This window comes from Sceloporus undulatus, chromosome 4, assembly GCF_019175285.1.
Source record: "Sceloporus undulatus isolate JIND9_A2432 ecotype Alabama chromosome 4, SceUnd_v1.1, whole genome shotgun sequence".
In the NCBI taxonomy this organism is placed as follows: domain Eukaryota; kingdom Metazoa; phylum Chordata; class Lepidosauria; order Squamata; family Phrynosomatidae; genus Sceloporus; species Sceloporus undulatus.
In genome coordinates, this window is record NC_056525.1 from 47,204,399 (window position 1) to 47,216,186 (window position 11,788).

The 11,788-nt window shown below is 37.7% G+C and overlaps 1 protein-coding gene across 1 annotated transcript in view; it reads right to left on the minus strand.

The window, feature by feature from the left end:
• The window catches only part of IGFN1 (immunoglobulin like and fibronectin type III domain containing 1), a 58,773-nt gene that overhangs the window by 39,851 nt on the left and 7,134 nt on the right, over positions 1-11,788 (minus strand). The window contains exon 2 of the mRNA XM_042464282.1: positions 639-700. Within this exon, the coding sequence (XP_042320216.1) occupies positions 639-657 (19 nt within the window). The 5' untranslated portion in view covers positions 658-700. The remainder of the gene's footprint in view (positions 1-638; positions 701-11,788) is intronic.

Sequence of the window (11,788 nt, forward strand, 5' to 3'; positions counted from 1 at the left end):
ATTATTATTATTATTATTATTATTATTATTATTATTATTATTATTATTATTATCTGATGGTCTGAACGCAATCATGGGGTTTAACGTTATTGCGTGATAACCCACTACATGCAAATTCAGGCAATGGGAAGTCAGTCCGAACACAATCATGTGGTTTCATGTTATTGCGTGATAGACTGCCACATGCAAACTTGGGCAATGACATGCTATTTTCGGGCAATGAGAAGCCAGTTTGAACGCAATGCGCATTCACGTAATTGCGTTAAACTAGCGAACTGGCCCCACTTTCTTTTCATTCGAATTTAAGAGAAATTCCTCCCATTTGATAAACTCCATAGGCTCACTATTTTCTTTACCTGAGAGAATACATTTCTAGTTAACTGTAAGTCCTCCAGGGCAAACATTTCTCTAGACCTTTGAAGGACCTACAGATGCCTAGAGAAGTGTTCTCTCTAAGCAACTGTAGGTCCTCTAGAACAACTCTCTGGTCAACTTCTGGCAAGAATTTACTGTAGAACTGCACTGGAGGAATTACAGATTCTGTGAATAATCAGATTTGTGAATGCTTAACCCACAAATGTGGAAACATATTTGGGTTTCCAGTTGAGTGTTTTGACTCATTTGTTTGTGTTTCTTACCTCCTCTCCGTCCAGACATGGCTCTTCTGTCAAATGCTGTAAATCAGTTTGATGAAATCCTCCTGCAAATAAAATATAGTGTCAATGTAAAAATGCTAATTGTTAAAAGTTAGCAGATATTTCTTTGAAGAAAAAAAATCCTATAGGCTGCTGTCAGTTTGACAGTTATGCCAAATTCTGAGTCACAGAATGCAATAAGGTTTTTAAAAGCAGCCTTTCCCAACATGATGCCCTTAGACTGAAAATATCCAGTACTGCAAGTTGGAAATAATGGGCATTGTAGACTAAAGCATCTTGATGGAACCATGTTGAGAAACACTGTTTTAGAAGCATGAACACTACAGTTGCCCCTCTTAACTTGCGGATCTTGGATCTGCAACCTTGGAAATTGCGGAGGGGCGACCTCCGCTATTTTTATGGGAAGCGCCCCCACATGCACATGCCCCATTCAAGCCTATGGGGCTTGAATATGCGCAAGCCTCCATTTTCACTGGAATGGATCCCTTGTGAAAACTGATGTCCAACTGATGTGTATATTCACAACCCCCAAAAAGTACTCAGAAAAATCAAAGATCCTAAAACTGAAGTCCTGAACTTACTAACAAGGAAATAACACCCAATTTTAAAACTGGTCACTTTATTTTAGATATGGCAATGACAGTAACATTTATATCAGGAGTAGAATATCTTCACCCTATTAGTCACATGTGGTTCCCAAGACTGTTCTTGAGGCCTACAAGTTCCTGCAGCACCACTAAGATTTTCTGAGGGGAAAAATGTGAACTATTTATTTTTAATGAACTACTCTTAGTGTAGAATTCAAAAATATAGCCATGTTAGTCTGTTGAATCAGTACATAGAGAGATCTTGTAGCACCTTTAAGACTAACTCAACAGTGCTACAAGATCTCTCTATGCACCCTTTCAAGTGACTTCTGTTTTATCCCCTGCTTAAATAAGGACTAAAAAAAGCGACTTGCCGCTGCTGAATTCGAATTTGAATTTGGGATACATCTGGATTTTATCGCATGGATTTTTGCCACCAATACCACTGGGCGAGTGCATCCTGGGTAACATCCAGCTAGAATCCAAGTTCAGATAGCCCCTTTTCAATGCTGGAAGCTTCCTGGCTTTGTAAATTGGCTGTGCTTATTTTAAGTCCAATTTAGGATCAGACAATTCAAATTACATCACTATTACAGCCCCAATGAATCGACCCAAGTGGGATAGTTTCAACAGATATGCATATAAACCTCACAAATGAAGAAAATGGTTTTATATTACTCCCATGACTGATGCACAATTAAATACTTTGAAACAATGGGAGACAATATTTGAATGTTTTACAAGATTACTTTCTCATTCTAATTTTAGCAGAGAATATGGCTGTATTCAAGGAATGAAAGCACTAGGTGGTGCTAGAGAGACAGCTCAGAATCCATTTCCAGAGGAAAACAAGAGTCATGTGGCACTGTAAAGAGTAATGTATACTAGCATGAGGTTTGATGGACATAGCCCAGCTCACTAGATAAATTAACAGATATGCAAAATTTCATATACAGTGGGCCCTTGGTATTCACTAGGGATTGGTTCCAAGCCCTCCCATGGATATCAGAATCTGAGGATTTTAAAATCTGTAGATACTATTTAGGTTTCCTTAAATACAATGGCATAGTAAAATGATGCCCCTTGTATAAAATGGTAAAATTAAGATTTGCTTTTTAAAAATGTGCATGTGTGTAATATTCTGAAGCCATAGATGATTGAATCTGTGGATACAAAATCCATAGACAGAGAGAGCCGACTGTACATCAACAGTGCACAGTGTTAAGACTTTGGGACAGCAGGTAGTGAGATCAGGGTCAAATTAATTACAGAAACAACTGTACTGACAGTGACAACTACACTACTACTATTTAGTGTATATTATCTAAATAATAATACAATACAAATATAATACAAGTAATTCAAATAACCTTAGAAGCGGTAAGCGACTAATCTGGAATCTGTTTATGTTTGCTTATTACATTTCCTGCAACAGGTTAACATCTTCTTGGAAATTTCAAACTAACAAATGCTGTCAGTTTATTCTGACAAAAGTAAAAGCATAGAACATGACAATTGTGCCAAAGTTTAAATATATTTAAATAGTCACAATGACCATCCATGATGCAGTATTTGTGACAACACAAACATCTTAGCACTGACAATGAATTGTACTAAGTTCTCCATGCAGTTCCCATATCCCTTTCTGAGTCAGTCAATACAACCTCAGCCATCTGTCTGTCTGTCTGTCTGTCTGTCTCTCAATAGATACAATGTATGCATATGTGAATATAGGATTTTTTAAATTTAATTTTATAGTATTTCCATAAACAAATATCTCCCTACATTCTATTACATTCTATTACATTTTAACAATAGGATTTTTACCCCAATGCACATCACTCTACATTTATGTATTGCATTCACACAGTTTGGAGAGATGGTTTTCGGGCTCTCCAAAATCCCCTATTGTGTTTATTTTCCTAAGTGATTTGATGTCAACGCTGGTCCCAATGCAGAAACTTGAGGTTTCACATTCTTACATGCCTCCAGTGTGAGAATGATTTGATGTCAACACTGGTCCCAATGCAGAAATCTGAGGTGTGACATTCTTACACGCCTCCATTGTGAGAACAGTCAGTTTATTCATACTATTTGCTTCTTGTTCATTAACCAGTTACAGAGCCATGGAAGCATGAAATATTAGTAACAGATGCAGCTGGTTAATGCCCCGAGCCTTTGGTGCATGTCTGACAAGAAAACCTGTTCTATTATTCCACGGCTACTGGATTTGTTCAATAACCTTGGGTGAAGGAATTCATCAAAACCATTTGGAAAGTCTTAAGTAAAGAGAGTCTACTAGATCACTACTGCAAACATGCTTGTTGATGCTCTCAACAAATTAGCTAATGGGCCAAGTCTGTCATTTGCAGAAAACAGGACTTTTCTCCATTAAAACAACTTCAGTGTTACTGATAATTTTGTCTTTAATAACAGTTCACTTAGAATAGATGTTAAACTAACTGTAATTTCCTGGATCCTACTTTAATCCCTGTTTAAAAACTGGTGATACTGTATACAGTATTTATTTTCTTCTTACTGGGCTGGAAAGGCCAGTGTGGTATAGTGATTGGAGTGTTGGACTAGGACACCTGGAGACCATGGTCTGAATCTCTGCTACGCCCTGAAAACCCACTGGGTGCCCTTGGGCAAGTCACATTCTTTCAGCTTCAGAGGAAGGCAATGGCAACCCTCCTCCCCCGAACAAATCTTAACAAGAAAACTATGTCGTAAAGGGGCTGTGCATACCAGCCATAAGGGCCAGGTTGGGAGCAGAGTCAGGGCATAGTGTCTACATGACACAAACCCCGGCTCCGTCCCCAGAGCAAAGTGATGCCACATGCAACACCGCATGGCATGTGGTGTTATGGCATTCCTCTGATGCTGCATCTGCACAGTGCAGCACCGAAGGAGTGCCGTAAAACTGCCTTTTGCGTCTTCTTTTTGCACCCTGCAAAGACCACATCAGGGCTACAGCACGCAGTTGCTGTGGCCCCGATCTGGCTGTAAAAGGGGTGGTCTGCACAACCCCAAAATTTCCTTAGAGTGACCATGCCACAAATGACTTGAAGGCACACAACAACAGTCTTGGATGTGAATGTTGTTTTTAAGTACAAGTTTGTTTCAGCGGCGGGGTGGGGTGGGTGATCAATAATTTCTTATTCAAGTTCTTCAGGCATTCTCAGGTGGAGATCATTTAAAATTAACAAATCATTTAGATTTGATTTGTTAATTTTCAATTGGTCAGTAAGATCTAGGATTTCATCTCTTGACACTACCTTTATCTTCAAGTTTTTCTTATTCTTTTTCTGAAAATGTTAGTTCAGGCACAGACATCTGCACAGTGAAGACAGATGCAAAGTTTCCATTCAGCTTGCAAGCAATCAACTTTTCCTACATCTTTCACTTCTTTGTCTTCCAATGGCCCAAGTGGATCCCTTTACTTGGAACCCTATCTGGATCTCTATTTTTGATGTACTGAAAGAGACATTTTAATATAATTTATTCTTCCATTTTATTGCATCTCTCATATGTGTGTGTGTTTCTTTTGCCAAAGTTTGCATTCCTCTTTCATTCCTCATTTGGGAAAGTCTCATTTTCTGAAGGCAGTCTTCTAGCCTGTAAAAGTATCCCTGACTGCTGGTTTCCATGTTGGACTTCTTTGGAACTTTTCTACTTACATATGAATGATGTTTGATAGAACTGTGATCATTCTGTCCCATTCCAAAACACATATGTCTCACACCAGATCCAGGGCAGTATTTAAGATTAAGTCCACAGAGTATTCTCCTCTGATTAGGACTGGGGCTCACTTCTTCCCAGCCTCTGGGGCACAATTATTTGTTGTGCCTTGAACACTCATTTACACCATCACATACATAAACATTCTCATCTTTGATGTGAGAAAGAGTGCACTTGCACATCAAAATATCCCAGTGAAAAAAAATCACAACAAGATTTTTCACATTCAGGGACTCTGCAAAAATGTGTGTGTGTGTGTGTGTGTGTGTTGTCGTTGTTGTTTTAAAAAAACACTATTCTGAACATTAAACAATGTTTTGGCACAGAAATCAGTGACTTTTGTTTTTGAAAAGGTTGTTTTTGCAGAAATGGTGTTTATGAATAGAAATAAAGCCCTGAAGCACAAAGAACTTATTAGTTTGCTTCTGGCTGTTGCCAGGCTTGAGATAGCCAAGAACTGGAAAACTGGAAAGTTGAATATTGCAGGATGGTGGACTGGACTCTGGGACGTGATTAATGGAGAAAATGGCAGATAATAACAACAGAGCAAGAGGCTTACACTCTGGATTGACCTTTCATAAGATTTGGCACCCATTTATTGAAAAGATCCAGCAAGATTTAGTCTCTAGACATCCCCCAATTTTAGCTAAATTTTATGGAAAGATGTGTTTCAAGATCCTTGAATACACCTTTTATCTATAATTTTCAGGGTCTTATCTGGGTTATTGTCTTTATTTGTTGTTGTTCTGGTGTACTGATTGTTGTCATGTTTTGTTTTAGAATGTATTAGTAAATGTATCCAAAAAAAGAAACAGCGTTTATGTGAGAAATCATTGTAAAAATGTTTTTTCACATAAAATTGGGTTGGTTTTTTTTACAATAATTTCTCACATAAACATTGTTTCTGCACAAACAACCTTTTCAAAAACACTTCCCTATGTATGAAAAAAAATGCACAAAAATGCATTCTTGCATGGTAGGGAGAAAACCTTTAAAATTCTTAATTCATGTATATGAGAATGAAATATGTCATACAGATATCATACCAACTGGAATCACTTAGTATCACTCTAAAGGTAAGAAATTAGTGGAGTTGCATGATAGATATTTGCACAACTTTCTATTGTTATTACACAATACGTATCACTGGAACAGATTTGTAAATTCTATCTCACGAAAAACTAGCAAGTGGTGACATCATCTGAAGCGAGTTATGCTAAATGAAATGAGAAAAGATACTCAAGACTGGATATCCTTATTGGAAAAGGATGCAAGAATCATGGCCAGCTCTTCTAACTGGCAAGCTTAAAACATTGCCTCCTGATTAAAGAATGTTTTAAGTTGATTAACTTTATGAGCTTACAGATTGCCATTTGTTGCTGTTATGTGCTATTCAACTTATGGTGACCTTATGAACAAGATGCAAATAATCCTCTTATTAACAGAAAAGTTGAAGACTGCATTACAGCTGGATTGACAGGCTTACCATACGTACCAAGATGTATGTTCCAGCGAACAAGTTCTGAAGAAGCACACATAAGATATGATTACTGATCAGCTAAATCTATATAATGCTACATATGAATAAAACAATACTACTGAAAGAAAATCACGCTGAGAATCAGAGTGGTGTAGTGGCTTGAGTGCTGGACTAAGACTCTGGGGGACTAGGGTTCAAATCCTGGCTCAACCATGTAAAAACTTACTGGGTGACCTTGGGCAAGTCATATTATCTCAGCTTCAGATGATGGCAATGGCAAACCTGCTGTGAAGAAACTTGCCAAGCAAAAAAAGATGATAGGTCTGCCTTAGGGTTGCCATAAGTCCAAAATGACTTGAAGGCACACAACAACAACAACAACAACAACATGCTTTTAGCAGATATTCTCTAATATTTTTTAAAGAACCCAACAGTTCCCCAATTAATTGTTTAGGAACATTTTTGTTAACTGAAAGATTTTGGATGAATTGAACTGATTAATTGACTTAACAACTGCAACCTCACCTAAAGATCTCTGGGATAAATGCATACCACCATTTCATTTTGCCCTTCAGATATATACTTTGTCCCATTTAAACACTGAGTTATCCTTGGAAATGTATCAACACTGTGGCTATGTTTGTTTATATTCTACCCAACTGTTTGGACATTCATAAAATATCATGTCTCCATGGGAAGTCTTTTCAAATAACTTTTTTTAAAAAAATCAGTGAGTAGTCAATGTGTATAACTGGTATAATCAGTAGGCTAGTTCTATGCAAGAGGGTGCAGCTCTCCCTTGACAAAACAATTCTAAGTATGAACCTACACCCTTTCTGTTCCAAATAATATTTGACATCCTGTTACACTAGCCACCAAAGATGGGGGTATGGCTACTGAGGAAGGAGTAGGATTGATTTGGAATTGCTAGTATTATTAAACTCAAGGAGGGATATAGTGTGTCCCAATAGTGACACAGTAGAAAAAGTACTCATTTTTTGCAGGTCAGTATGGCTGACATTCATTTCTGTGAAGAAGATAAAATGCTGCTTTTGAATATGCTGTTGAGGTAAAGAAATATTAACCCAATCTCACAGAAGAGGTGGATTTTATTCAACCATGATGCATTGTTCTTTCAGTGATGTAACCAAGGGGGGTTGTCCTATGTGGTCCAGACCCCTCTTCCTTTAATTAATGTTAAAAATAATATCAACCAAACCTAATCTAATCACAAAATATATGTTTTCCCTAGTGGATCTAGTTAAAATTGTATTTATTACTTTAATATCCTGATGTATTTGCCACATTTCTGTTAAATTAAATGATAGTGGAATTAATAGGAGGGGTTAAATAAACTAAATAAACTAAACCATGAGTAGCTGCCCTTTCTCTTGTTTTGTGATGTGATCACCAGGAAGATACATCCCTATAAATAATTCATGCACAGTAATTTAAAATCTTTCCAGTACCATAAAACCGTTAACCTTAAATGAAACCCAACCTTATGTTTAGCCAGAGGAGCTTAGCTATACTATGCCCAATGAGGCTTACTCCTGGATGTGTATGCACTGTTAAGTCCCATTGAATCCAGTAGCGAAAGGACAGCTACTCATAGTTTAGCTTAGAGCATTTATTCCTTTAAATTATTTGATACATACTTAATCCCCCTATTAATATCATGAGTTAATGCAATCATCATTCTATCCTCCATTTTTGTTTCTCAAAAGGTCACTCCTATTTGTCTTAGCAGCTTTATACATTGCTTGTTTTATGACTTTAAGAGGATATCCTCAATGCAAAAAGTCTGATTTTAATTTATGGGCCTGTTTAAAAAAAAGAAAATAAAGTACTGCAGTCTGAATTCTCAATATCTGAGAATAAGGGAGGTTCCTTTTAAGACCAATGGGATGATAGCTATCATAAGAAAGAAAAGAATTTACATCTGTAGGTTTTCTGTAGGTATCAGTGAGTAAATGTTCACATTCCGTAATGATGGTTACATCCAGGAAATGTACTTTCTTTAGGTCAAAAGTCATGTCAAATTTAATGCTAGTATGGATGGAGTTGAGATACCTAGTGAATTCTAATAATTCAATGTCGCTACCATTCTAAATATCACCCAAAAATCTTTTGAAACGACTGATATGGATTGTGCAAATGTAAAATATATGTCTGTTCAAACCAATCCATATAGATGTTAGTCAATTCAGGGGCACTGTGCTATGCCCCTTCTGGGGGTTAATGCCAGGAGGTTCAGTTGCCTTCAAGCCCTGCTGGATGGTCACCCAGTAGCATCTTCTAAGAAAGAGGATGCTGTGCTAAATGGACCTTACACCTTTCAGTGTCCTTCTGTAGCTCCAACAGCATTGGCAACAATATGGAAAACCCAATAAAAACGAAAAGGAATCTTATTGCTCAAACTTTGTAGCAGAAATAACAGATTAATATGGTTTGATTGGGTTGAGGAGAAAAAACAACCAGAGGCATTTAGAGGCATGGGTCTTTTAAAAAATCAGATATTGGCATTAATTTCTGGGTTGCCCATTAGTTATACAATGTCTGACTGCCCCAGGGCCAGAAGGTTAACAATTCTTTTGTCATTTGACTGTAATGCATTTAAGTTTGCATGACTGACTGTAATAAATACTAGTCTTGTTTCAAGTGTGTGTGTTTTTAAAAAAACTCAATTAATTTTAGAAAGGTAAACAAGCAGAATAGTATCAGATGATTTGTAATACAGCATTTATAGGACTTTTCACACAAGGAAACATAATACTGTATGCAGCATCTTTTATTAAACACCATATCTTTGTAATTTAATGTATCATATCTTCCTGCAGGCCAAGATGGGAGACTGGGATATGAAACTCATTTTTGTTTCTGCTTGCATATGGAATACATAGGTAACATAGTACATAGAAGTTATTATATTTGTGTTCATTTCTTAAGGAATAGACATATGAAGCTTTTCCACGATTGCTGTGAATCAAGGGCATTTTACAGACCGCCACGGTCTGCCGGTGCTGCTCTTTGCTCCGCGAAGGAGTCGCAGCATACAAACCGCGCGACTCCCTCGCAGAGCAAAAAAGAAGCTCCAAAATGGAGCTTCTTCCTGCGGTGCCATTATGACATCGCGAGGCGCTCACGGCGCACTCGCGATGTCATAACCGTCACGACCCGTCTGGACGCTATGCGTCCAAGACGTAAAAATGGCGGCAGCCGTGTGGAACGGCCGCCGCCATTTGTCACGGACTGAGTCTGTGATAGGGAAAGGGGCATCTAGAAGAGACGCCCCTTTTTTAAAATGGGACATCCTGAGGATGTCCGAAATGGCGGTATATAACCCGCCAGACTTTGTTTTCCTATTGTGAAATGGACAAGATGTTTTGACACTTATGGTTTTGCACCATATTTCTATGTTTGTATAAGATTTCATATTAAATTTATTTATTCGATGGAAAACACCATGGTCCTGGTCCTTTTCTGTCAAGATCCTATTTTGGGAGTAAGGTGGGATATAAGTGCAATAAATAAACAAATAAGTTGATGTATGCTTACTACTGACAATTTTTATTTTATTTTGATGGACACCATCCTGAGAACCATTTCATCAGGAGTGGACACAGTATGGCCCTTCAGATGCTACTGGACTGTAATCAGCCCTAACCAGACTAGCCAATGGTGAGGAATGCTGGGAACTGAAGTCCAACAACATCTGGAGGAACACATTTTGGGGGATACTGACAGAAAAAAAACCAGAATCTAGAGACTCGGGGCCCTTCTAAAGACTTTTAACAAGGCTGGTTAGTTTAAAGCTAAATAGACGTGAAGAGAGATCCTGATATTAAGAATGGTTATTGCGCCTTTTCACCTAAATCAAATTGTTAATCCTAAGCAAAGTAAACCTACAAAATCAATGGAATTTACATTTTTGTTTTTCTGATGCGCCTTCAAGACATTTCTGACTTATTGTGACCATAACATGAACCTATCCTGGGGTTTTCTTGGCAAGATTTGTTCTAAGGAGGTTTGTCATTGCCTTCTGTGAGGCTAAGAACGTTTCATGCATCCACTTTAGTTAGGACTAACAACTGGATTTAGGTCTTTGGGTGCAAACCACTTACTAAATTATTTAAAAGGTAGACCTTCAACATATTGTCAGTCAGAACCTGTAGAATGGGTGAGTAGAGATGAGGAGCCATAATGCTTGATAAAGTTTGAGATGCATTTTATTTTAGAATATGTGGCAGGAAGGAAATTGCACCATATTTTTGTTGAAGACAGATGACCAAACAAATACATGGTAGAAAGTCCTTTAAAACCAGATAAGAAACCCATTCTTAGTAAAGTCATTCAAAAACCAAGACAAAACTTCTGCTTGGTAGTGGTCTTTATTCCCCAAAGCCACATTTGAACTGAAGCAGACCTGGAATCTAAATCAACTACCAGAAGACCTGCAACCTATCAAGTGTCGCCATATCCTCCAACTGTTGGTCTGTCTAGCAATGGCAATCATTGGTTATTATTTTAATTTCTTAAATTAAATTTCCTAAATTAAATGGCATAGTAGGAGTAAGGAGGAGTGGATCTCCTAGTAACAGACCTGGTAGATCAAGGGACCTCTCAAACCTGTAGCTGGTCCTGATATCCTTTGTCCAGGAAAACAGTTCTCCCTTGATTTGCTGACTAAAGTCCAACATTACACTATGCCCAAACCCAGATCCACATTTTATCTTCTGACAGAACAACACACTGCACAATCTGGCCAATTCAAAAGTGCCTTTCTATTCTCCTGGTGAACAATAGTGCCTGAGTTTAAAATCTCTACAATAAATTTATTTCTCTTCATCTAGAAATTACACACACACATTTGCTACACTCCCCCTAACTGCATACACTAGTAATAAAACATTCAGTCCTCTTTCTCTTGGTTTTCCTGTCTCATATAAATCCAGGATTAAAGGGGAAAAGGGCAGTAGATATAGGTTTTATGCTTAAAAATCACTTGTGGCCTGTTTTGTTATGAGCCTGTCCAGAGGCTAGGATTGTAACAAAAATGCTGTCTTGAGAATACTATCACTCTGGAGGTTTGCTTGATAGCCATGTGATACTTCTCCTGGATTACCCAGTTTAGGAAGGTTGTAAAGCTATATCTCCTCAATATCTTCGTTTCTGCTTTTTTTCTCCTTACTGATTATTTTGATAGTATTACAAGTATTGTTCTTCTTAGTTACATCTGTTAGGAACCTCGTTATTTCTTCTTCTTCTTTTAATTAGAAGTGTGTGACTGAGATGCAATGAATGGATGGATGGATGGATGGATG